The sequence below is a fragment of the Mesocricetus auratus genome, unplaced genomic scaffold (genome assembly GCF_017639785.1).
Source record: "Mesocricetus auratus isolate SY011 unplaced genomic scaffold, BCM_Maur_2.0 Super-Scaffold_100020, whole genome shotgun sequence".
NCBI classification, from domain to species: Eukaryota; Metazoa; Chordata; class Mammalia; order Rodentia; family Cricetidae; genus Mesocricetus; species Mesocricetus auratus.
The window spans coordinates 26,455,404-26,482,189 of NW_024429201.1; the positions used below are offsets into that span (position 1 = coordinate 26,455,404).

Sequence of the window (26,786 nt, forward strand, 5' to 3'; positions counted from 1 at the left end):
GCCTGGGGATGTAGCACGCTTGCGCAGGGCGTCTTGGGTCTGGACTCTGTCGTTTTCCAGATTGAGGTTGAAGAAGGTGGTTGTAAACTGGCTTTAGCTATCTACTTTGTTTAATGCAGGTGCAAATTATTAAGTTTAAGAATCTTAAACTCTTTAATTTATTTTTCTTCCTTATACTGGTTCCCCCCCCTCCCCACACCCCTCTTGAGAGTGAGCTACATTTTCATGAATTCTCCAAGGTTTTATTTTGCACCCACATTGACAGAATACTGGGGGAAAGTGTTAAATTTTTCTTAGATTACCTGCCAACCAATAGTCCTAGGACGTCTTTTAATAGTGGATGCAAGCTTTGAAACAGAAAATACATTGTTTATTATTTCATCTTCTCCCATAATTTTGCATTTTGAAATTTTTTTGTTTACCTTTAGAGGTGTTTTATTTAATATTTGTAAGTAGGAAAGGTGGAGAACAGCACTTGATTTCAGCAGGATGAGAGGTGATGAGAGGCTAAACCTGCCAGCTTCCATCTCTCATAGTTACCCCAAAGCCTTCCCAGGGTAAAAGTAGATCACTCTATGAAGAGTAGAAGGCAGGGAACTACTGCTATTCCAAAGCAAGGTTTAAATGACTTCAAACCTTAGGATGGCATTAACACACTATTTCCAACTTTCCTGATACAGGTTACAAAAGGTGACAGCAGGAAGAGATCATTGGGGAATGATGGACCCATTAAGAAGAAGGCAAAGGAAGTTCCAGAGAAGGAAGAAGAAAATACCTCAGTAATATCTGGCAACCCTGGTAAGTGATAGGGAATGAGTCTTCTTGGATGCTGGGTTTGCCCAGAGGGCAGAGGAGGCTGTTGGAGCATTGAGCCTCGTTTTCCTCTGTGGATGGATTTCTGTAGTGCCTGAGCTGATGTTTGGGGGGCCAGGGCTGTAGTGGGACTCAGTTCTCTAATTTGGTGTAGTTCTTTCAACTTTCTGTTTTGTTCACTTTTGTTATGGTTTTAATGTGTGTGTGTGTGTGTGTGTGTGTGTGTGTGTGTGTGTGTGTGTTTTAAGTGTATAAGCCTACAGAGTCCTGAGATGTGGAATCCTCCCGGAGGACCTGACGTTGTTCCTGGGAACTGATCTCGGTTTCTCTGATGACAGAGTAGGACATGTGCTTAGCCACTGAGCCATCATCTCTCCAGCCCCTTTTGCTGTCTTTTAAATCTTGCCTAGAAGATGAAACATTTGTTACTGATTGATTTATTATTTGTGAGTGTGCCTGTGTTCATGGGTAGAGGAGGTCAGAGGACAGTTTCCAGAAGTATTTCTCTCCTTCCATTGTGTGAGTTCTGGCAATGAACTCATGTTGGAAGGGTTATTGTCAAGCACCCTTACCCAGGGAGCTATCTCACAGTCCCCAGATGAAATCTTGTTCTCCATCTCTACAAGACTTTTATGTTTCCCTTCTGAAACTCTGTACTGATCAGCAGAATGTCTCCATTTCCCATACCTCCAACCCCTGGCCATGGCCATCTTGTTTCCTGCGTCAATCATTTTGAGTACTCCACATTCCTTTTATTATATCCGTTGTGCGGATCTACCTTGTTCCTAGATTCTTCCATATACAAGTTCCTTTTTGTGTACCTGGACTACCAAACAGAAGGAGAGTCTTTTTTTTTTTTTTTTTGAACTTCAGAACTTTATTGTGCAGGACAGAGGGCCACACTTCTGTCTGCTCACTTTTAAATTGTTATTGCTCTGAGATCCCTGGTGACCCTCTTCATGATCTCCATTGGAGTTTGAAGAGAGAATAAACACAAAAGCTCAAAGCAGAAGGAGAGTCTTAACACTCACAATCTTTATGTACATTTTAGCAAATTGAGGTAAAATGTACACTGGAAAAGATATCTTAAAGCACATTTTTAGAATAAGAAGAACCTTATTGGAAAAACTAGAAATTTAGAAGAAAGAATGAGAGTTTTCCTTCCAAATTTCTTAGTCATGGAGGGGCTATAGCTCTTTTAGTAGAATTTGTTTAGCTTCCCTGGAGACCTGTGTTTGCATAAACTAGTTGTGATGGTTCCTACCTGTAATTCCAGCATTCGGGAGGTCGAAGTAGGATCAGGAGTTCAGGGTGGTCCTCAGCAACATGTTGAGTTCAGACACAACCTGGGCTTATCTCAAAGCCACAAAATAAATAAGCCAACAGACAGTTATCTTAGCCGTTGCTAGTATATTCAAATCAAGTATTTGTTGTTGGAGGTGACTGGTTTAATTGTAGACTGATGTGTTTTTTCCCTATCATTCTCCCCCCTCACCCCCCACCACTTATAAGGTTTCTTTCTTACTCATTTTCTCATAGTTTTATGAATTTAGTCTGGTTTTTAAGTCAGTGAGTTAATGTTTGTCCTGGTTAGAACTCATTCAAAACTTCTTGGACTTGTGATTGTACTGTGTTCGTAAGATTTAGAAAACTCTTCTGTCATTTCTCAAATACTTCGGTGTGCTCCTCCTTCTTAGAGTCTGTTAGAAGACTTGCTCTTGAGAGTCCCTCATGCCACTCCGCTTTGTTTACTGTCAGTCTTGCTTGTCCTTGTGCTTTATTGTGGATAGGTTCTGTGGCTCTATTTTCCACGGAATCATCTTTTTTTCTATAGTGTCTACATTGCTGTAAGTCTCAGGGAAATGAGTTCAACTTCAGGTTTTAGACAGATCCTTTCCAGAAGTTATGTTTTGTTGTTCTTGTTGTTGTTGTTTTTTTTTTTTTTGAGACCGGGTTTCTCTATATTGTTTTGGAGGCTGTCCTGGAACTCGCTCTGTAGACCAGGCTGGCCTCGAACTCACAGAGATCTGCCTGCCTCTGTCTCCCGAGTGCTGGGATTAAAGGCGTGCGCCACCAACGCCCGGCTTGTTGTTGTTTTTAAACCTCACATATACATGTGCAAACTGTACCTTATGAAAATTGTTAATAGAAAAACAATTTAGCCTTTGCTCATATACTTAAAAGATTCAAATATGTAACTTCCCAGATCTAAGACACGATAACCTGTAGACCCCAAGCTTTTATCTAAGTCTGAAAAGTTTTAAACTTTTACAGGTGAGCAAAACCCAACTGTTGTCCTCCGCAGTTTTATTTTAATAAGGAAGGTAAAGTGAGAGATGACGATGTAGCCCCAGATCCCCTACACTTAGCAGCAGCTTCCTAATAGTATTGCTCTCAGGGATGCAATAGTGTGTTCCAGCACATTGCAGAGCCCCAGTGGATGACAGGCCCCTTCTCATACCAATTGCTTGCTTATAAATAGCAGATAATAAATAACTGCATACAGCCACTGATTTTTTTGTTAAAGATTTATTTATTTATTATGTATGTACAGTGTTCTGTCTGCATCATATGCCTGTAGACCAGAAGAGGGCACCTGATCTTACAGATGGTTGTGGGCCACCATGTGGTTGCTGGGATTCAACTCAGGATGCTTGGAAGAGCAGAGCAGGCAGTGCTCTTAACCCCTGAGCCATTTCTTCAGCTCCAGTCACTACTTATAATGGTGATAGGTGCTAGGGAGAGTCCCAGTCTTGTTGCAGGAACACAGAGGAAGAAACACAGTGTCATGGAAGAGGTAGGTTTGGGGTGGGGCTTGAGGAGTGAATGCGTTTTTGTTGTGGCGTGGGAAAGTTAGGGAGGCAAGAAAGCAAGTGTGTCTGAGCCGGGCAGACTGCCCAGCCAGGAGTCTCCTGGCTTATGTCTGGAGAGGAAGGCTCTGGGTACCAGGGTCTGGGTGAGGCCAAGGTCTCAGCATCCGGCCGGCTTTGGCTCCTCTCATTTTCAGGGGACAGTTTATAATCAGCAGCACTGCTTGTTACGTTTCCAGAGAAATTTCTAGTCTGTGCTGAGTGGGAGAAAGGCCCTCAGAACGTGAAGGGTGGGGAGAATCTAGGGTCAGTTCACTTTGAGTCAGTCCTTTTTATTCCAGAACTTTCTGTTTCCAGACTCTAAGGTGCCCCAGTTTGTGAATCTTGAGCATTTTGGGTTGCAAATAGAGTTGGTTCTTGCTTTTATAAGGACTGGGTGTGAATCTCGTGTGCTGAATTAGTGACTGCACATCAGTTCCCTGTCTGGCTTCAGATAGTTCAGTTGCAGCTGTCATCACCCCTGTCCTGTCTGTCATTATATCCCAAAGAAGTAGAAACAAAGCTCTACTACAGTCCTGCTTTTTAAAATTTAAAATCGAGTCATTTATTTACTCTTTTTCGTGTGTGTATGTGTGTGTGTGTGTGTGTGTGTGTGTGTGTGTGTGTGTGTGTGTGTGTCTATATATCTGTGCATGGAGTGCAAATGTCTGTGGAGGTCAGAGGACAACTTGAAGGAGCTGGTTCTCTCCTACCTTGTTGCTTCTAGGGATTGAATTTAGGTCCTCAGGCTTGGTGACCAGCACCATTCCTACTGATCTGCTTTGCCAGCCTCCTTTACTGTGGTTCTCCAAGGATTTCATCAGTGAATGAAATGATAGGTGTGTTTCAGTGTGTCATCTTTACCTTGAACAGTGTTATAGTTAGGCTCATTGTTCCAATGGGAATAGCATTCTGAGAAATTCCATGCAGATTATGAAATGACATAATGGAGTCAAAATACTATTAGTATGTTTTCTTTTCATTATTTCCCAAGAGCCAAAGAAATGTCTGAGGCCCAGGATTGTCTTAAAGTCTCTGGAAAAGTTGAAAGAATTCTGCTGTGATTCTGCCCTCCCTCAAAACAGAGTCCAGACAGAGCCTCTTCGGGAGAGATTTGCAGTTCTGCCAAAATGCACGGATTTTGAAGACATCACTGTGCAACGTGCAAAGAATGTGGTTTCTTCTGAGAATTCCAAATCTCAGGCTAATCAGAAAGTATGTAACTTTTGTGTCAATGGGCAGTCACCCCCTCCCATTCCGAAGTACTTCAAGGTTCTGTGGGGTTATCAGGGAATTGAATGGTTTCCACAGGAGGCCAGTCGACTGTGTCAGCTGAGGGAGCATTTGTTCCTTACTTGTTTTTCTTTTCAGTATTTAGAGTTTTGGGAGAGATTACTTGGTTTGTATTAAAACAAGGCAGAACAGCTGCAGGCAGTGGTACTGTACTGTGCTGGCTAGGGGTATTGACTTGGGGGTGCTTTTCCTTGATGGTTTCCACAATGTGCATGGGAAATCCCAGTAGGCAGCATTTAGGTGTGAGGTTTTTCAGTTGAAAACTTGGCAGATACAGAGTCAATTCAAAGGTAAAATAAATGAATTTTTCTGGAAGTATGTCTTAATTCATAAATGGATAAGGGAATACTTTTTTTTTCTAGAATATATAGTTTTGACTTGCTTCATTTCTGACCTGGGCGGGTTTACCTCTCCTTAAGCAACCTGGTGGTCACCTGCTCCCGGAAGGTCACCATATTGATGCTGAACTTAGTGCGGACACCCTATTGGCATAGTAAGGCACAGCCCAGAACTCCTGCACTCAAGAGATCCTCCTGAGTAGCTGGACTACAGGTGTGCACTACTGCACCTGGCTAGAAAATGAATTTTTGTGAATGTGAATTAACTTTTATAATATATATCAGTCTTGGATTTACATAAAACCATAGAAACAAAGGGGGGAAATTTCATAAAACTTAAGAATAATTGCATTCTCAAACCTGTTACCTTTCTCTCGTCATGAGTCTCCACCCCTTCTCTTGGGAGGCATTTGTGTGGACTTTCCTGTTGCTGAGATAAACTGACAGAGCACTTAAGGAAAGAAGGCTTATTTTAGCTCAGGTTGGAGGGTCTGATCCGTCAGCAGGGAAGGCGTGTGACTGGTTCCCAAGATCACGACAATCACCCTCTCCCCCACTGCTCACTCCTATGTTTTAAACTTTTGTTTTGAAAACATTTCGGACCTATAGGATAACTTGGCCTCAGTATGGCTTTAGAACACGCAGGATGTCTTTCCTTCCGTGCAGAGCACCGGCTGTTAGCTTTTAGTCGAAGTTGCCTTTACTCTAAGAACTCAGCAGTTCAGTAGTTGCTTTCTACACTGTAATCCTTGGGTTTTTAGGACAGTCAACTTGGACCATGCCCTGAAAATTTCCAGAAGGCTTCTGACTGTAAACCTTTTAACAAACGATCCAAAAGCGTCTACACACCATTAGAATTGCAGTTCATAGATATGAAGCAGAAGCATAAGGACGCGGTTCTCTGTGTAGAATGCGGGTACAAGTACAGATTCTTTGGGGAAGATGCAGAGGTAAGTTCCCTCCCTCCCTCCTCCCTCCCTCCCTCCCTCCCTCATTCCTCTTTTCCTCACAGGGTCATGCTGTGCTGCCCAAACTGGCTTTGAACTCCTCATCCTTCCACTTCACTTCCTACCCCCAAGTTCTGGGGTTATAGATGCTTACCACCAGGCCTGCCTGCGAGTTATGTTTTCAAATGCTAGCCGATGTTTTCTTTAGTTAGCCGTAGATTCTTAATATATTTTATTTCCTGTAGGGCACTTTCTTAATTAACTCATTAATTAAGAAATTACTAGCGAGGCGATGGTGGCACACGCCTTTAATCCCAGCATTTGGGAGGCAGAGGCAGGCCTCAGAGTTTGAGGCAGCTTGGTGTGTAAGGTGAGTTCCAGGACAGCCAGCGTTAAGCAGAGAAACCTTGTCTTGAAAAACCAAACTGGTCTGATGCCCTTTTCTGGCCTCTGTGGGCACTGTGTGCAGACGGTATATAGACATACATGCAGGCAAAACACCCATGCACAGAGAAGAAAAAGAGGTCATATAAAACATACCATTACTCAGAGTAAAAATAAAACTGAGTACAGCCAAGCTTGGTGGGAGTAGACTTGTGGGGGAGAGGTGAAGGTTGTCTTCTGTCTTCCGTTTATCTTTTTTCCATTGGTTTTCCGAGACAGGGTTTCTCTGTGTAGCCTTGAAGTCTGCCCTGGAACTCCCTCTGTAGACCCAGCAGGCCTTGAACTCACAGAGATCCGCCTGCCTCTGCCTCCTGGAGTGGAGTGCTGGGATTAAAGGCATGCCCACCAGCGCCTGCTTCTGTTTACTTTTAACTTAGGAATTTTTATAGGAAGAAGGCTCCGTATTGTGGGCAAGCAAATTAACTGCCAGCTATCAGCAGGTGTTTGAAATGCTCTTTATGCATGTCAGTCATCTTGTCAGCTTTTTTCAGTTATGGCCTGCTTTAGTTTAGAGGCTTTTGATGTAGGATTCAATGAAGAAGGTTAAAAACACATATGCATATTTAATGGGTGTCGTAAGTTACTTTTCTACTGCTGTAACAAAACATCATGACCAAGGTGTCTTAGTTATGGTTTCTATTGCTGTGAAGAGACATCATGACCATGACAACTCTTTTAAAGGAAAACATCTAATTGGGACTGGCTTACAGATCATCATGGCAGGAAGCATGACAGCACACAGGCAGACATGGTGAGCAGTTGGGAGTTCTATATTCTGATCCATAGGTAGCAGGAAGAGAGAGACTGGGTCTGACTTGAGCATTTCAAATCTCAAAGCCCATTCCCAGTAACACATTTACGCCAACAAAGCCGTACCTCCTAGTAGTGTTACTTCCTATGAGTCTATGGGGGCTGTTTTCATTAAAACCACCATACGAGCTAACTTATAAAAAGAAAACATTAGGCTGGGCGATGGTGGCAAACGCCTTTAATCCCAGCACACGGGAGGCAGAGGCAGGCGGATCTCTGTGAGTTCAAGGTCAGCCTAGTCTACAGAGTGAGTTCCAGGACAGCCTCCAAAACAATACAGAGAAACCCTGTTTCAGGGGGGGCGGGAGAAGAAGCATTTAATTGAGGGCTCACATTTACAGAGGGTTATTGTGGTGGGGAGCATGGCAGCAGGCAGGCAGGCAGGCGGCAGGCAGGCAGGCGGCAGGCAGGCAGGCAGGCAGGCAGGCAGGCAGGCAGGCAGGCAGCAGGCGGCAGGCAGGCAGGCAGGCAGGCAGGCAGGCATGGCGCTGGAGTAGTAGCTGAGTGCTTTGATATTAAGACACAAGCACAAGGCAGAGGAAGAGAAGGGAACTGAGAATGGTGCGGCCTTTTGAAACCTCAAAGCCCACCCCCAGTGACACAATGCACCTTCAACAAGGCCACACCTCCTAATCCTTTCTAAACAGTTTACCAACTAGGGACCAAGCATTCAGACATAGGAATTTCTGTGTGCCTTTCTTGTTCAAACCACTGCAATGGCCAAGCTGAAGAAGAGTATTGCTGGTGTTGCCATTGTTGGGACTCAGGGATGATGCTTATGTTTCAGGCTTCCTTGAGTCATAGGATATCACAAAGAGATAAGGTAGTACATAAGATGTTGCCTGAGGCATGGACAACAAAGTCTTTACTAACCTTTTCTTTTTTTTTTTTTCACTTTTCTAAAGCCTGTTTTTGCAGGGAAGTGATATTCTTTCAGTAGTATTTTTACTGTGTTTTGTGTTATGAAATTATACTCTGACATAACAGGGGCGTGTTTTCTGAGAGCAGGAGCAGGTAATGAGTTACCTCCCATAGGAGAAGGAGAAAGAGGTTGTCTAGGTAAACAGGTAAATTCAGATCTGACCACAGTAAGGACTGATCTTTCCTTGGCAGTAATGATGAACAATGCAGTTCTGAGACAGGCGGGATTGGGTAGTGAGAATGTTGGAATGAGGTTGTGTGGCTCTGGTGGGCGCTGTCCAAGCTATGGTGTTTTCTGGAAGAAAGCAAGGAATTAGCTACTGCTTCCTGCTTTCACATTTCTTTCAGTCACATCCTCTTTGCTAACAGTGCCAGAGTCCCTTGTCACAGAGCCGTATTTCCTCTATGTAAATGGACTCATCCTTTTTGATGCTCCCTAGTGTCTTCTGCTTGTCAGTTACTTATGTGTGCCATTTGCATAACAATGTCTTATTCCATGCCACTACAATCTCAGGCTCTTAATGTGGGAAAGAATGAATATTTTAAGGTTTTGGTAACATTTATCTATGTCTAAGGACATTGAAGAAGAGCTGTTGTGTTTTTGGGATTTAGAGATGTTGGCTTTGAACTCATTCTACTTGGGGTGTCCAAAGTAGATGAAGTCATAAGGTTTTTTGTATAGGGAAGTTCTTTAAACATTTTATTGATGATGTATGTATGCAGAGAGATATCAGATCTTAAGTACATGACAGAGTAAACAAACCTTATACAGGGAATCTTGAGTAGACGCTTATTAACATTCTTCTGTCTACACTTTTTAGATTGCTGCTCGGGAACTCAATATTTATTGCCACTTAGACCACAACTTTATGACAGCAAGCATACCCACTCACAGACTCTTCGTGCATGTCCGCCGACTTGTGGCCAAAGGATACAAGGTCAGCTTTGGCTTTGATTTGTGGAAAAGAAATCAGGCCTCTCTTCTGGAGTAAAAGCATGTGGATTAGGTGGTAGAAAGGCTTTCACTGGCTTTAGAATTTGGGACTATGAGAGATTAAATTGTTTTATATTATTAGCATTGTATCTTGCTTTTCATTCTGGTTTTGCTTCCTGAGCCAGGGTCTGAGCTGTGAAGCCCAGGATGGACTTGGACTCACATAAACTCACAGTCCTCCAGCCTCTGCCTCCCGAGTGCTGGGCTTGCATGGAATGCACTACCTTGCGCGCCCTGGAGCGTCCTCTGCTGCAGCAGTGGAGAGTTTCTTCACCCTTCATCTGCTTGCCAGTGACTTGACTTCTTTCTCCTCTGCATCTGGGCATCAAGGACTGACCTGCCTGTTTTCAGTGCTTCAGAACTAACTTTTTGACATTTTTGAAATGATTTCTTGTCTATTTTGAACAGTCATTCACTAGATTTGGCAGTAAGTGTGTCTTATTTTTGTTGAAGGTTGGAGTTGTGAAACAAACGGAGACTGCAGCACTAAAGGCCATCGGAGACAATAAAAGTTCTGTCTTCTCCCGGAAGTTGACTGCTCTTTATACGAAATCCACCCTCATTGGAGAAGATATCCTTTTAGGATAGGAATTTTCCTCTTTCTTGTTGTAGGACTTTAAGATGGCAAATTTAACTAAACAGTTTTTTTCTTTTCCCTGAATGAGGATGTGTTTGGTGAGGTGTCCAACCACTACTCATCCTGTCGCTTTAGCCATGATGGGTGTGTCGCTGAGGGGAGGGTGGGTAGTGTGGACAGAGTGTGTCTATTGTCATAGTGAGAGCAGAATTCATCGTACTTTAATAGCGAGAATAAATGAACCTAATAAAACATCCCAGGTTAATAGCTCTTTGAAAAGACATTTCCTCCTTAGACCATTTGTGGGGCAGTGTTAACTATCTAGGGCCTTTGCAGCTCCTCAGAGTCTTGCTAAAGTGAGACCTGAAAATAACTTACTAACTTTACATGAGAAGAACTTCAAAGACAGAATTCAGACACAGTTAAATGTGAGGCCATCTTCATTAATTGTTGACTTCGTAAACAAATTTGTTGAGAATTATTGAAATTTTCTCTTATTGATTTCAGTGTGCACAATGATCATCCCAAGGGTTAGCGTCACTCATAAATTCTTTGCGTTACTTTAATCAAAATAGCTTCAAAAGCATAGTAATAAAATTCCTATTGTCTTGAGATGGAGCCTTACTGCGTAGTACAGGCTGGTCTTGAATTCCTTCTTCAGCCTTTCTGGTCCTTGGGATTATACTTACCTGGCCACTGTACCCGATGAGTCATTTACAAGAAATGACATGGGTATTCAGAAGATAGGAGCAGGGTGCAAGTAAAAGTATTTAGATAATGGGTCAAGTTTCTCTCCAACTTTTTCTTTTATTGAAAGCAAGTTTATTTTTCATACACTATGTTCTGATTGCAGTTTCCCCTCCCCTCACCCCTCCCAGTTCCTCCCCATATCCCCTCCCATTTGAATCCATACCCTTTCTGTCTCTGTTAGAAAGCCACGAGGCAGCTAAAGTAATAATGAAATAAAAGAAAATACAAGTGATAAGCAAAACTAAAAAAAATTAGAATAGGACAAAACCAAATATGAAAAAGAGGCAAAGAAAAAGCACAAGAAACACATATAGACATAGGAATAAACACCATTGGTACATACAGGAATCACATAAAAACCCCAAACCAAAAGCTACAATACATATTCAAAGGACTTGTAAGATTAAGAAAGAAAAGAAAAAAGACAAAGAACTTCCTAAGATGTGGTTGAGTTCATTTTCTGTTGGTCATCTACTGTTGAGTATGCAGCCTACTCTTAGCAGTGGTTTATTTGCCCAGATACTCCCTTGGAGAAAACTAAATTTTCATTTGCAGGTAGCTGTCATTTGGAAGTAGCTTCTGGGTTAGGGATGAAGGTGTGTGTCCACTGTTCCTTTTAGTCTAGGAAAATATTTTATTTTATGTGTATGGGAGTTTTGTCAGCATGCTTATCTATACACCAGATTCAAGCCTGGTGCCAAGGAAGCCATAAGATGGCATTAGATCTGCTGGGACTGGAGTTACTGGCAGTTTTAGCCGTCATGTGGGTAGTGGGAATTGAACATGAGTCCTCTAGAAGAGCTTTGACCTCTGAGCCATCTCTCCAGCCTTAGGTTAGGTCTCTTAAGATAAAAGAATGTAAGGATAAGAAAGTTTGAATGATACTGTGTGAAAGTAGTATTTCAGTTGTAGTTTTTTGTTTAAAGATTTATTTTTATGTGGACAGCTATTTTGCCAACATGTATGTCTGTTTCCCTCATGTGGTGCTAGTGTCCATCACATTCTCTTGAATTGGAATTACAGACAGTTGTGAGCTAACTTGTGGGTGTTTGAAATTGATCCTGGATCCTCTCAAAGTTCTTAACCACTGAGCCAGACATTTTTCCAGCACCTCTGCTGTAGTTTATTAGAAAGCTATTTCAACCTGCTTAGCTTCTGCACAAACTGTGCGATGCTTTTGTTCAAATGAGAGCATCAGTAGTGAATGTCACCATTAAGATGGACTGCAGACCATCTGGAGGAGCTCTATTGTTCTAAGCTGATCAAGCTAGACCTGGGATTCTGATTTTTTTTCCTGAGTTTGGGTCTCATTTGAAGCCTGTTCCCAGAACAGTCCCCTTCTCTGCTTTGCTTCAGTTGCCAGCAAGGCTCTTACCTCCTGGTAACCATGCCAGATGTTCCCAGGATAACTTTGTCCAGAATTAGCTTTTATCCTTGAGAACTTTGATTAATGGGGTTCATTTTGTACATGTGTGTGCATAGATACTCCTATATGTAAATATGTTTCTGTTTAAAATGTCTTAGCAATTCTCTATAAGTAAAATACTTCTAGAGTTTTAGGTACTTTAGAGATGGTAATTCATTTGTGATAGTTTAGCATGTTTGCTTTGCTTGGTAGAATTCATCATACGATTGCTGGGGAGTCAAGTCAGCAAGTTTCAGGAAGGTGGGTTCCCATTTGGACTTCGGGGTTGGAGACGCACTGCTAGGCCCTTTGGAAGTGAGAAGATAATACTTGCCTGTCCTTGTGCCTCTTGTTCAGGGAAGATATGACATTCAACTATGATCATAATTGGAAGAATGCTTCATGAGAAAAATAAACCTTTCTCAATTTACAGGAATTAAGCATGTGGTTTTCTTTAACATTATTACATGTGAATCCTCTAATCAGGCTGGATGAGTCAGTAAATATTGATGACATAATGACAGAAACTTCTACCAGCTATCTTCTGTGTATCTACGAAGAGAAGGAAAATATTAAGGACAAAAAGAAGGGGAGCATTTCCATTGGTATTGTGGTAAGTCCTTTGAAGGTGAGGAATGAATGATGGGTGTTTGCGCTACCTCCTGGGAGTGGTCCTGAGTGGTGCATGTTGAGGATTCTGAAGTGTGCTTTCAGGTAGTTTACTAGGAAAACCTTTTCCTCAAAACATTACCCATCATGTAACTAGTTACAGTTTTTTTCTGGTTACTTGGCACTCTGCAAAGACCCAGATAGTTTTGGACCATATACTTTGTTAAGAGTTGGAAATGGTGGCAGTGACAGGCATGCATGTGGGCAGGGAGCTGATACACAATAAAATGCTATGCCAAGTAGGTGCATGGCTAACTGAGTTTCCTCTGTGGTGTGCAGTCCAATAGGACTTATGATGGAACTACCCTAACTAGATTTGGAGGAAGGACTAAAGGGAAATGCTGAGTGACTAATGCAAGGTGGTGTACTTAAATATCTCCACTCTCTTCCAGATAAATATGATTCAGGAGCTATAGTTTTACTGGCTGTGCCTTCTGCCACTCATGAGCAAATTTACCCACTTACAGATACCCTTTGCCTGTGCCCCTCAGAACTATTAGACTTACTTATATTCATCTCTCTTTTAGCTTTTTCTAATGTCTGCAGTTAGTGGCCAGCTTAAGAAAAATTCCTCAAGCTTGAATGTCTCCAGGGTACCTTTTAATACATTATTCATATGGGATAACTTTGCTAACTTGACATTTGCTTAGCCAGTGAGCCCCTCTCTCAGGGAATTAGCATTACTGTGTGTGTTGGGGAGGCTCAAATGAATTTTTTCCCCTGAGAAGCACTTTTTATCTAGTCATAGACAGCTGGTCCCATCTACAAATAGTAAAGTTATTTGCTTTTCAGCGTTAGCATATGTAGTGTGCTATTGTATATTTACCTGGAGCTCAGACTAAAGAACGGAGTTGATAGCACATTCGAGCACACAGGTCCTACTTGGGGCATTTAGAATTGGGCCCAGGTTGACTGTAGCAGATGAACAGGGACATGAGAAGATGAATAGTGGTCTCTAACCCTAAGTGTTCTTTGGTTCCTGTCCTTGACCTCAGCGGTCACTTTTCTGGCTGATGGCATCCTAAGCTCTAGGCCAAGGCTGCACTTTTCTCTAGGGCTCTAGAATCCTCCGGATTTGCACAAGGCCACTTGGAGTGTACTCCAGTTCCTCAGATTCGGTGTGGCCGAGTGATGATCATTTCCCTTTATTCTCAGCAGTGTTCTCACTGGGAATTTCCCCCACTGTGATTTGTACCTTACATTTCCCAGTCACCATCCGAGAGTCTCTTTTGGGTGCTGGTAGTTAGTCTGAAATTGAAAGCCTTGCTGTTGAGAACCACTGCAAGCATGCCATTGACCTTCATTTTGGGCCATGCAGTTATGTTTGGGCTGTGGATTTCTTAATGTGTCTTGGAGTAATACATGGTGCAGTATCGCCATTGATGAGGTCTTTGATTAAAACAACAGAGACTTTGGGTGGCTGATAACTGTCAGCCACTTATGTAAATGCTTGGTTCGTGGGTGGGGACATGAATTTAAATAGGTAAACCTAATGTAACTTGTGCTGTAGACACTAGAGGATACTTCTAGACTGGATTTGAACGCATTCCCTGGCTACAGATAAAGAATTTAAAGAAGTTATGAAATATTTAATTACCTGCTGGGCCATCTTGCTTTCCTGATGTTTATATATATGCTGAGGCTAACATTGCAGGCATGTTATCCGTCCCTAGATTAGGACCTGCGTCTTGTTGGAAGTGACTGTCAGTTGACTGCATCAACAGTATATGGATTTGTCGAATTTCGGGCTTTTCATTAGTGCAAACTGTCACTGCTATTCATCTCTGAGGCATACATGGTAGAGAGAGTGCAGGCTAGGGAGTCAGGCTGCTCAGGTTTGACCCTGGCTACCTTCTGCACCTCCTCAAATCTTGACCCTCTCAGGTTTTCTTCCTGTTATTATAATGGGCTGACAGGTGATGGTTTTAAGTTGCCTTGGCTTTTTTCCTGAATACTGGCTTGGTCTCACTCATCCTTTGTTATGTCTGGTTTTGGTTGTGCAAGGATCAGACTGTTTCTGCTGTACTGTCAGGTGTGTTCACTGGCACTTTGTTGTGGTACCTTGCTCTCTGTACCTGGCGAAGCTGTCAGAGCTTTCACACACTAGTCTGATTTAATCCTTGTAACAACCTGATAAGGGGAGTTGATAATGTTTCCATGTGTAGAAGAGGAAGCTGATGCCCAACAGAGCTTGGTGAGTTGTCATAGCCTCTGTTAGGTACGTCAGGCCCCAAGCTGTCAGCATGTCTCCTGAAACTATCACTGAAGGCATTGCATTCTGTCTCTCTCTCTCTCTCTCTCTCTCTCTCTCTCTCTCTCTCTCTCTCTCTCTCTGTAGGTATCTATCTTTGTATGTATGTATGTATGTATGTATGTATGTATGTATGTATGTATGTATCTATTTATCCATCCATCCATCCATCCATCCATCCATCCATCCATCCATCCTATCTATTTGTGTATCTGTGCACATGGAAAATATGTGGCTGTCATAGGACAACTTTGGGAGTACGTCCTCTCCTTCCACCATGTGAACCCTGTGGAGATCAAATTCAGGTCCTCAGGCTTGGTGGCAAGCCCTTTACCTGTGGTGCCACCTGCTCAGACTGTTTTAGATGCCTGTGCAGCTAACAGATAAGAGTCCTAAAAGGCAGACAGATTCTCCTGTTAGCAACAGCACGTGATGGCAGGTGTCATTACTAGAACCATGCCTGGGATGCGTCAGTGCAGCTGGGACAGTGTGTGTTCTGTGCCATCGTGTTTATCTTTGCTTGCAGGGAGTGCAGCCTGCCACAGGGGAGGTCGTGTACGACTGCTTCCAAGACTCTGCTTCCAGACTGGAGCTGGAGACTCGCATATCAAGCCTGCAGCCCGTGGAACTGCTGCTTCCCTCACACCTGTCTGAGCTGACGGAGACGCTCATCCACAGAGCCACTGCTGTCAGGTGAGTCAGGGCCATTTTCAAACTAGAGTTAACTCCCAAGCCAGTACTTGTTCTTATAGAAATACTTAGAGTAATTATATCTCACTAATAGAGTTTTTAAAAGGAGAATGTCGTCTAGGACTACAGGTGACAGTCATTTTAAAGAGATCTATCACATTATTTAATTATATTGTTTGATGATTTATGATTCTAGAGGTAACTTAGAACATAATTTCTGTGCTGCATGTTTCTCTTCAGAGTGGTACCCAATAGTTTTATTTACTAGAACTTATCACAACACTCACTAAGAAGCAAGGTAGAGGGGAGACACATGTGTAAGCTGTGCACAGGTCTGGCTGGATTCTCACGGCATGTTAAGTTCCCTCGGAAGGTGCCTTTGCGGAAGTGTGGCTGGAAAGGACAGCGAGGCTTGGGCTGTGTAGGACTTGAGAGGGCTGTCTACATGAAGGGATGATTGTCGGGTTCACAGCTTGTGGACCGACGAGTCAGTGAGAAAATCAAAGTGGTTTAAACGGAGGACATGTTTGTCTTTGGAGTTTGGAGTGTTCATTTTGATCTACATTTTTTCTTTTTATCAAAGTAGCTTTTACAGTTTTTCTGATGATATCAGTAATATGCATTCATTTAGAAGAACTAAGAGTTACAAAAAGAAAGATAAAATAAATCCCATTCCACAAATTCAGAAATAACCGCACTTTGGTGTTGTATTTCTTTATATGTATTTTTTTTTATTTATAAACTTGTATTCATGCAGAAAATACAGTTTCATACCCGGTTTTTAACTTAATTCCTCATTTTCCCTTGGGAAGGTGCAGACACATGGAGTTACTCAGAATAGTCAGGGAGGTGCCAGGAGGGCGTCAGCCAGTGTCAGCAGGCTCCAGCTCAGATCCAGGCTCTCTCATGCCAGCCTTCTCTCTGGCTGGCTTAGGTGAAGCAGATCTTAGCGAACATCATTTGTCTGCTAATGTTTCTGTAAACACTTCGCAACCAAGGTGCTGTACGACATCCCTTATACAAGTAGATGAGATTTGTCCATTTGCTTTTTGTTATATTTCCTGGTTCAGCTCTGCAGATGTTGCTGTAGCATCTGTGGAAACTTTTGCATGCATTTTTAATTCTCTCCTGAAGGTGGAATTTCTAAGTCAGAATTATAAACATTTATAAAGATTTTGGATGCTGCCCAAGGACACTGAGAACTCTTTGAAATATTTACAACGATCATTTAAATAGTCTTTATTACATTATAGGTAGAGAATTCTGGATCAAATTCCTTTATTTTGTTCTTAGTTTTCCTCTGTGTTTAAACTTGACCAGTTAAAAGTCAAGCAGCCCATTTTTGAAGGGTGCTGATCCTGGATAGCTGAAACATGAATAGATCCTCAGGTACCTTTGAAGAGACACTTTTAGATGGAAGCACATTTACAGTGTTCTGTGCCTTTGATTTTATTATTTTCTTTGTAACTAAGTGGATGTTTGATTAATTTAGGTTAATCTGGAATGTGGTCTTTTTAATCATCCTGTTTTCTATTTTCCACTTATTTTTTTTATAAAAATCAATAAAGGCAAAAGTCAATAAAATGCCAAAACCTGTGCAATAGCCGACAGGGCCAAGACTTACTTTATTTGGCAAGGAGCTTTACCTGATGGTGTTTCTCAGTGTTGACTTGTCCAGTGAGGTTCTGGAGCCAGAATTTGGCATGATGAGACATCTTGGGTGGCTGATGGGGACTTAGGAATCCAACGACCTCAGGCCATTTTACTGTATTTCTCTGGTTAGCATTCCAGGTTTGTAATTCTGCCTACACGTAAGTCTCCATTCTTAGTATATTTTCTTTTTTACCTCTTGCTTATGCAGAGTTAAGCATCTATTTCTATGAGTTCATTAGGCCTTCTTATTCTTTTCTTTGTGTATGTCTTTTGTTGGTTTAGACCCTTGATATATTTTTTCAAAATTAAAAAAAATTATGATTCCTTTAAAACATTTAAAACATAGTTTGATTCAGGGCCGAGGAGAAGGCTCAGTGAGTAAAATGACTGCTGTTTGCATATGCTTGTCACGAGGATCTAAGTTCAGCTCTTCAGTACCCACGTGGGAAGCTGTGTGTGGTGACGGGTTCTGTAATCCTCACACTGGGACAGGGGATGGGGTGATCCTGACAGAGCCCCTCATGCTACTGTGGCCCTCTGGCTTGTGTGTACTTGGGAGCCCCAGAGAGACAGGGGTGGAGTGGTAGGACTTGGCAAGCCCCCGGCAGGAAAGTAAACTCATTTGAATTGACTATTCTACTTGTTTTTAGTAGTCTAAGTCCAAGGCGCAGTTAAGTTCCCTGCTTCTGGTAACATCCTATTATTTTTACACTTCAAAAGATCCTTTCCCACTTTGAAATACTTTACCTTTATTTTCATCTATATTCTATTGCCACCAAATTCTCTCTTTCTTCTTGATTTTATTGGTAGTGTTCAATTTTAAATTTCCTTTTTTCTTTATTTCACTGCATGAGGTGAGTTCTTGCTCCACTTTAATGTCCACAGAGCTCATGGGCCTTTCCTGACTTGATATTAACTCCTGTGGTGAGCACAGTGTCTACTGCTTAGCCATCCACGCCACCCAGACAAGTATAAAGGAAAGTAACTTAGCAGGGAGCAGTTGGCCACACTCCTGTTCCTAGCTGGCGCCAGGGCAACAGTGCAACACTGAGTTTTCAGAAACGAGGTTTTATTGTGAGTTTGGTAGTGTCTGTTGTCAGTGCTGAGAGGCAGTTTCTTAGCTCTCAGACCGACAGTCTCTTTATACTCCCATCCTTTCCTGCACAACCAGAAGATGAAAAGCCCCAGTTTTTATCAGATACTGGTGGGTATTTTATCAACATTGAAGACATTCTGTATTAACACTGTGAGAAAATGCAAAAACCGCTTGGAATTATAGATGATTCTAATGTAGTAATTTAAAAAACCTTTTTTTAAAAATTTGACTTTTTATTCTTAATTTTAACCACAAGAGGTCTCCAAAGGATTTTATATCTTCTGAGTTAAGATTTTTTTATTTTAAGATTATGAAGTCCTTCCTATTTATTTCTGTAGCTAGTTGTATTTATTTTGTATCATTTTAATATTTGAGGCAAGCATTAAATGAAGATGGTAGTCAGCTGGGTCGAACACTCTTGAGTAGTGACAATGGTGGCAAACTGTTTTCCTCAGGTTGTTTGTCTTTGTATAGAATGTTTGTCAGATGGGACCAGTCATAAGAGCCGTTGTCTTCTGTTTTTTTTCAAAATGTATAGAGGGAACCAAATAGCAGTGGTTTTGAGATTCCTTCAGTTTGGAGATCTTTATGTTTATGGAACGTAGTTTGTAGTTGAAAGAAAGGCTACGGAAGGCACTACATTAAATTATTAATAGTTGTTACTAATATTTACTAGTTCTCACGCTGAGTTTTGAGGCAAGCGTGGTGACCATAGCAGGTGGTGCTCATGTCTGAGTTCATGGATACGGGGGTGGTGGGGGTACCCTGTGCACACAGCAAGGGGAGGCTCTGTGGAGGAGGTGGGTGTGCATGGGACATTTGCAGGAGAGAAGACTGTGACTTGGTGTAAGAGAAGAGGGACGTGCATAGTGCATGAAAGGAAATGATTTCACACAGCTGGAAAAGATGACAGAGTATAAGGACAAGGGAGAGACTCTCCTGACCAGGGGAAATGTTCATCCTGAGAACTGAGGAAACATTGCATGGTGTTAACCAAGAAATCCAGGGAGAACCAGTGAAGTTTCTGGCAATAGTACAGGGGAGGTGAGTTTACTGTCAGGCAAGGCACTTTAACCCCTTGAGTGGGGAAAACACATAGGAGAGTAAGATTACAGAGTTGGAGAATGTCAGCAGTTGCAGTAGGAGGAAGAAGGAAGGCGGAAAGGGAGGTGTCCTGCCAGCAGAGCCAGGGTGAGGAGGTGGCGGAGCTGTGGTTATCTTCTGCGTGTGTGCACTGTGTCACATGGTTCAGTTGTTCCAGTATTGACCTAGATTAGGTGGCATTTGGGGAGATGCCTGGGTTAAGAAGTTGCTCTCAGTAGTTGATATGACTCACTGAGGGTCTGTGGAAGAATACCTTTTAGTGTCCAGTGACTTCAGCAGTCTGACCTTTGAAGTAAATGCTTGAGTATTTCATTTACATTTTATGCTACAAATTTAAAGAAAATGTTGACGTCTAGTGTTATGCTACACAGATTTATTAATTTATATTATTATTATTATTATTATTTTGACTTGAACAAGCTGAGCATCATCTGTACTTTTTTTAAAAAAATATTTTTTGAAGTGATTATTGTATCCTGAAGACTTATATCCCTCAAATGGCAATTATAGTGACAGATGTTTGAAATAACCATCACAGCATTTCAAATCAGTCTTCTGTTAATTTACGTGTTAGAGGCTATTCAACACTTTTGGTTGTTGAACTTTGATTTTCAAGATTGTTATAGAAAATGTTTAATAATAGTGTCAAAATGAAGTTTGTTCATTTGAGTCTGTATAAAGTAGGTTTCTGTTATGGTTAAAGTCTTACTTCTCCCTAATTCCAGGTTGACATTAATTAAAAAACACCAAGCCAAGCTGGATGTGGTGTTGCACACCTTTAATGCCAGCACTCAGGAGGAGAGGCAGGTGGATCCCTTCTATAGAACAACCTCTAGGACAGCCACAGCTACACAGAGAAACCCTGGGCAGGAGCTTTTTTGAAGGATAAGAGGGAAAATGAATTTTTTTCTCACTAAACTGTTTAATAATATGAAGTTATTACATATTTGATAGTTTCAGGTTAGTGATTGCATTGTAAGTTTAATAAGCTTTGTTCCTTGGACTTAGATGAGGCCATTCCCACATAGTTTTCCGGTATTAGGAGCTAGTAAAGAGCGGGGGTTGTCAAGTCAGGCGGGGATGCCGTGTGAGTCACTGAATGGATGATGGAATGAGCAGCAGAGCACCTGAGTGTGATGGGAGGCGAGGCTGGGCAGTGGAGACGGGATGGAGGCAGTAGTATCGGCCCAGGCCAGCTGAGAAGTCGGCAGTGTGGTGACGAGGGATCCTCCTCTCAGAGTTGCGCAGTGCCAGGGAAGGGTCTGGAACGCCCCATCCAGGAGGGTGGGACTTTATTTTGATGTTTCTGAAGTTTGGCCTGCTGATTCCTGTTATGACTGGTTTTTTTTTTTATTTGTTTCAGAATTTGTTCTTCTACATTTTAAGTAGCCATTAGGCGATAATAGAGGCAATACATTTGTTTTGTAGGTGAAAAAAATGCCCCTTTAAAAAGGAGAATGAAACACTGAGAGGGCAGAGGCAGGAGGAGCTCTGAGTTCAAGGCTAGCCTGGTTTACAGAGTGAGGTCTGGGACAGCCAGGGCTACACAGAGAAACCCTCTCTTAAAAAACCAAAAACCATAAAAAGGAAAATGAAAATTGTTTTGTTTCCTCAATTAGATTTGTATTACTATTGTAATATATGTCTTAAATATGTCAACCTAAAACTCAGTGCTTTATCCCATTTTTATAACAATGAAGTCAGGAGTTGAGAACACAGACAGGTGCATGTATGAAATTGATGGAGTGTGAACAGACCGTTGTCTGGTGTGCAGGAAGATGCTCTGCTTAAATGAACTTTCCTGTTTAAGTGGGGAGGTCTAGATACTATTTTTCCCTTAATAAACTTCCCCTTTCTATAAATTTCAGTTTTAGATTCATAGCAAAATCAAGAGGGAGGTGGTAATTTTCATTGAGTCTCCCTCATTATCCACATTCTCCAAAGCAAGACTAGGCTCTTTTCTGCTCAGCATTGCTATACTTTAACATAAAGACTTACTTCTTTTCAGCCTTCTTTCTGTTTTTAAATAATTATTTTATTTTATTTTGTGTGTATGAGTGTTTTGCCTGTGTGCATGTATGCCCACCACCTGCATATCTGGAACCCATGGTGCTCAGAAGAGGGTGTAGTGTCCTCTGGCACTAGAGTTGTGTACCGTTGTGGGGTATTTTGATCATACTCTGACACTATGAAACTGACAATAAAGTTGACCTTGAATCAGGGGGTGGAGTTGCAGATTGGCTGACCAAAATTAACCATAGAGTTTTTGGCTGACCCAGGTTAGGACAGAGACACAGAAAGGAATAGGGAGGAGCTTAGCAAGACTGGAGGACCTTATTGATCTGGGAAGCGTGGAGAGAAAGGCAGGGGCAGCTGATCGTTCTTCATTGCTCTGTGAATCTGTCAGGTTTACCCCAATGTCTGACTCTCAAGTTTTGATTAATAATAAAACAATAAAAATAACTGCTTCACTGAATGGTGAGGAGCCATCATGTGGGTGCTGGGAACTGGATCGAGGTCCACTTCGGGAGCAACAAGTGTCTTAACCGCGGAGCCGTCTCTCCAGCACTTCATATGTCTTGAGAACTTCACACACGAGCACTGTAATTACGTTTTCACTGCTGCACCCCCAGCTCCTTTTCTTGCCAAATCTGTGTTCTTTTCACTCGTTGCTGCGATTTTTCAGCTTTCTTTCTTCTCATTTTAAAGACTCTGATAGCAGCAGTTGTCTGCCCATGTTTTGTCAGTCTGTACTCTGCGTTGTTCAGATTGGGTCCTGTCTGCTGTTTCCACTTGACTGATGGTTTCCTCTGTCTTCTCAGGCAGCGTACTAGTTTGATTATTATATATTTCACTTCTGAATTTTTTGTTTGGTTTCCTGTTATGTCTTTAATTTCTGTGCAGAAATTTTCTTACCTTGGCCTCTTATCTTTCTCTTTGTTTCAGGCCTATGTATAACTGCTGGTAAAACATTAATTAATAACAGTAACTATTGTACTCTAGCCAGGGACTGCAGATAAATCTATATTCCAACTTTCACCCACCTTAGGGTGGACTAAGAGCAGGCAGACTGCAGTCTCATCAGGCTGGAGAAACTCCAAACTCTTTGCTGGGGCGGTCAGAGGAATAAGAAACGGAGATGTTGTGTGTGAGTGTGTCTGTGTGTGGGCGCACATGTGCCAGAGCGCACCTACGAGGGTCGGAAGACATCTACCATGTGCCTTCTGGGGATCGAACTCAGGTCATCAGGCTTGGCAACAAGTTCCTTTGCCTGTTGATCCATCTTGCTGGCTCTTAAAACATTAACAATAACAAGCAACCAAGATTTCTCTGTTTTTGTCCCTTCCATACATATGTACAATGCACTGTGATCATAGTCATCCCGTTACTCCCCCTCATCCCACTCATCCTCCTGCTGACCCCTCCTCCCTCCCAATCAGGTTCTCTCCTACTTCAGAATGTCTTTATTTTATGCAAGTCCTGTGTCCATAGCCACTTCTGCTGTGAGTTCGTGATACGTCCTTGACATTACCAATGGTTCTGACATTGCTGCTGTCCTGGTGTTGGTGTCTATTGGGTTTTTGATTTTTACATTTGGTTTGCCATCTTCCTGTTTCTTGGTGTGATTAGTGAGTTTGGGTGGTGACTTGTGGTTTTCCTTACTGTGATGCGAGGATCCAGATCTTATTTAGGCTGTCTGTCTTAGGAGCTGTCCTAGGCTGTCTTAGGCTGTCTGACTTAGCAAGGTGGGTGTGATGCCAGGTGGGGTCTACAGGAATGGTCCCTCTGCAGCTTCTGGGTGGGTAGAGTTCCAGTTCCTCATGTAGTCTCTGTGTCATACAGGCTGAGGGGCCTCATCACCTGTCAGAGTGATGTGCAGGCTGCCTGTGTGCTCTGCATTACACCACCAGGGTGCTCTCCATTGCACTGAGGGACTGAGGGCTCGCTGGGGACGAGCATCTTGTTTTCTTACTCCTCTGAGCACCCCAGAAAGGGGTTTGGAGCTTCTCCAGCCTGATGAGACTGCAGCCTATTCTCTTAAGTCCACCCTAGGGTGGTGGAAGTTGGAACATAGGTTTTTCTGTAGCCCTTGGCTACAGTACAGATATTGTCTGGAAGTTTCTATCTTTTCAAGCTGTTTTCCCCTGGGTCGTCCTCCAGGGAGAGGAGCCAGTGTCCTTTGTTTGTTTATTTGGTCTGTGCTTGCTGGACTTCTGAAATACTGGCTTCTCCCGCACTGAACCTGGTTGTGTGCTCTGAATAATGAAACAAGGGCACTCATCACTGTGTCTTCCTTCAGCTTGAGTGCCCTAGTTGATCTGTTTCCTGCCTGCCTTTGTCTATGTGTGAGGTGCAGGGACTTGGACTTTTCAGGAGGAATAGAGGAAAGTGCGCTCACTCGTTCCTTCTCTGCAGGCCAAGGTTGAAATGGTTGCTCGGTATCACTCTATTTCCTTGGAGTTACTTTACTCGAGTTTATTGTTAGTGTATTGATTACACTGCAGATATTTACTGCCGTAAGGTTGAGCTTCGTAGATGTGTGGATCTGATGAAAAGCCTCTGAAATGTTTTTGTAGTTCAGATTGTAAACTACATCTTAACACACAGTTGGCAGAACCGGCCTTGTCTCATTCCCTGTGAGTTCACGGTAGGGACGCACAGACAGCAGTGAGCAGTAGGTGAGTAGGCTCTCTCACCTGGAACACCTTATCCTTTCTTGTTGTTGCACACATAAAAACTGAGTGTCAGTTAAAATATCACAAGGAACTTTGGGAGCATCTGGCCCGGAGCCCAGGAAGGGGGTTGTCTTGTGTGGAGTGTGGGGCTGAAGGAAACGGCTGGGCACAGGGAAGGTGCTGTGCTGAGTATCCGGCCACTCCAGAGAGCGCCCACGCTGCACCGGCCCACTTACTTGCCCGATAACGTGTTAAGTGACTCACTTTTTTTTACTTCCATAGTTAAATATTTACTAGATGTATATTTAAAGCATCCAATTAGTGAATCAAGCCTGTAATTTCATGTATTTTTCTGGTGTAGAAAGTGTCTTAAGTTGGTGTTGGGTTGATTTAGCAGGAGTGATTGGGCTGTGCTGATGTGCTTCAGTGACAGGTGGAGGAATGATACCTGCTTCTTTCTCTGAGTACTTAGGGACACTGCCACCTTCACCTGCTTCTCTGAGCACTTGGAGACACTGCCACTTTCACCTGCTTCTCTGAGCACTTGGGGACACTGCCACCTTCACCTGCTTCTCTGAGCACTTGGGGACACTGCCACCTTCACCTGCTTCTCTGAGCACTTGGGGACACTGCCACCTTTACCTGCTTCTCTGAGCACTTGGGGACACTGCCACTTTCACCTGCTCCTCTGAGCACTTAGGGACACTGCCACTTTCACCTGCTCCTCTGAGCACTTAGGGACACTGCCACCTTCACCTGCTTCTCTGAGCACTTGGGGACACTGCCACCTTCACCTGCTCCTCTGAGCACTTGGGGACACTGCCACCTTCACCTGCTTCTCATTGGATTCTCTAACTTGAATTGAACCAGTGTTAACTGGATGGTTGTTTGAATGCTAAAACAAAGCCAGGTACATAAGGGAAATAAGTGATGAATCTGAGGCCCAGACTGGGCACTTAAGCTCTCAAAGGTGAACTGGTCTCCGTTTTTTTCTGACTGGCTTGCCTTTCTTATTAGGATATTTTATTTCACCATCTAGGTAATTTTATTAGTTTATTAATCTAGCAGGAAACCTTAATGATACATCATTTTCTTATGTCTAAGAAAAATCTTGATATTGATATGTTTCCAATAATTCTCAACTTATTGGTACATCCTCTAAGCTCCACATTATTAAATACTCATTCACTTATTCTTTTTTTTTTGAGACAGAGTTTCTCTGTATTGTTTTGGAGGCTGTCCTGGAACTCACTCTGTAGTCCAGCCTGGCCTCGAACTCACAGAGATCCACCTGCCTCTGCCTCCCGAGTGCTGGGATTAAAGGCGTGCGCCACCACTGCCCGGCTTTCACTTATTCACTGTTAAAACATTCATTGTGTATCTGCTGTGTACCAAATTTGTTATTAAGTGGTAAAGGTACAAAAAGGAGGAAGAATCTTGCCTTCCAGCTTCCAGAGAGGAATTGGTCATGGGACAAAGCAGTGATGGAAATGCTTGTTGTGGGTCTTAAAGAAAGACCCTACTCCTAGTCTGGTGTGCTGGCGTAGGCTGTAATCCAGCATTTGGAAGGGAGGCTGAGGCAGAAGCTTCTTGAGCTAGAGAACGGAGTCAGCTTCCCAGGGGAGGTCAGTACTGATGCTGGAGAGTGTCGCTGGGAAGATAGAGGTTTTCTTTGGCGGTGAAACTAGTTTGGTGGCCATGGGAGGCGGAGCCAGGACAGAACTGTGGTTTGGAGAGAAAAGGTGTGCAAAGTGAAAAAGCACAAAGGGTCAAAGAGTGGAGAGGAAGTGGTTACAGCAGGGCTGGAAAAAGTGGGTTTTGATGAAGACGGCAGATGAGGTAGCTGGGTACCAAAGCACTTTCACAATGGCCTCTCTCTCTCTCTCTCTCTCTCTCTCTCTCTCTCTCTCTCTCTCTCTCTCTCTCTCTCTCTCTCTCTCTCTCTCTCTCTCTCTCTCTCTCTCTCCCTCTCTCTCTCTCTCTCTCTCTCTCTTCCTTCCTTTCTTTTTTTTTTTTCTTCCTTTTTTTGGCCCCAAGGACTTGACTGGAGGGTCTTGCATGGACTGGACATTGGGCCACATGTTTAGCCCCCAAATGATCATCAGTGTTCCCAAATCCTATCAAAGTAGCATATATAGGTGAATGGTTAAATAAGTTACACTTTTGAGTAAACAGAATATTTGTCACTTGTTTTTATTTTTTAAGAGAAGTCGTTTGGGCCTTATAAACATAGAAGGGATACTGTCAGAAAAGCCTAGCATTGTGTATCTGACTCTTAGTATAGATTCTCGACAAGCTCACCAATTATAAACACAGAAGAGATATTATCAGAAGAGTTAGCATTGTGTATCTGACTCTTGTATAGATTCTCGACAAGCTCACCTCTACTTTCTAGAGGAGAGTATTGATTCCCTGTCATTTTTGTTTTATTGTTTCTATTTAAACTTTAAAAATGTGACTTTAAATTGGTTTAAATATACTGGCATTTCTTTGGATACTCCCTTGA

The 26,786-nt window shown here is 42.6% G+C and overlaps 1 protein-coding gene across 1 annotated transcript in view; it reads left to right on the forward strand.

Annotated features, from left to right (window-relative positions):
* Positions 1 to 26,786, forward strand: part of Msh3 (mutS homolog 3) — a 152,281-nt gene that overhangs the window by 971 nt on the left and 124,524 nt on the right. Inside the window, exons 2-8 of the mRNA XM_040728890.1 lie at positions 681 to 798; positions 4,657 to 4,877; positions 6,055 to 6,243; positions 9,237 to 9,353; positions 9,863 to 9,980; positions 12,609 to 12,754; positions 15,588 to 15,754. Of these exons, the coding sequence (XP_040584824.1) occupies positions 681 to 798; positions 4,657 to 4,877; positions 6,055 to 6,243; positions 9,237 to 9,353; positions 9,863 to 9,980; positions 12,609 to 12,754; positions 15,588 to 15,754 (1,076 nt within the window). The remainder of the gene's footprint in view (positions 1 to 680; positions 799 to 4,656; positions 4,878 to 6,054; positions 6,244 to 9,236; positions 9,354 to 9,862; positions 9,981 to 12,608; positions 12,755 to 15,587; positions 15,755 to 26,786) is intronic.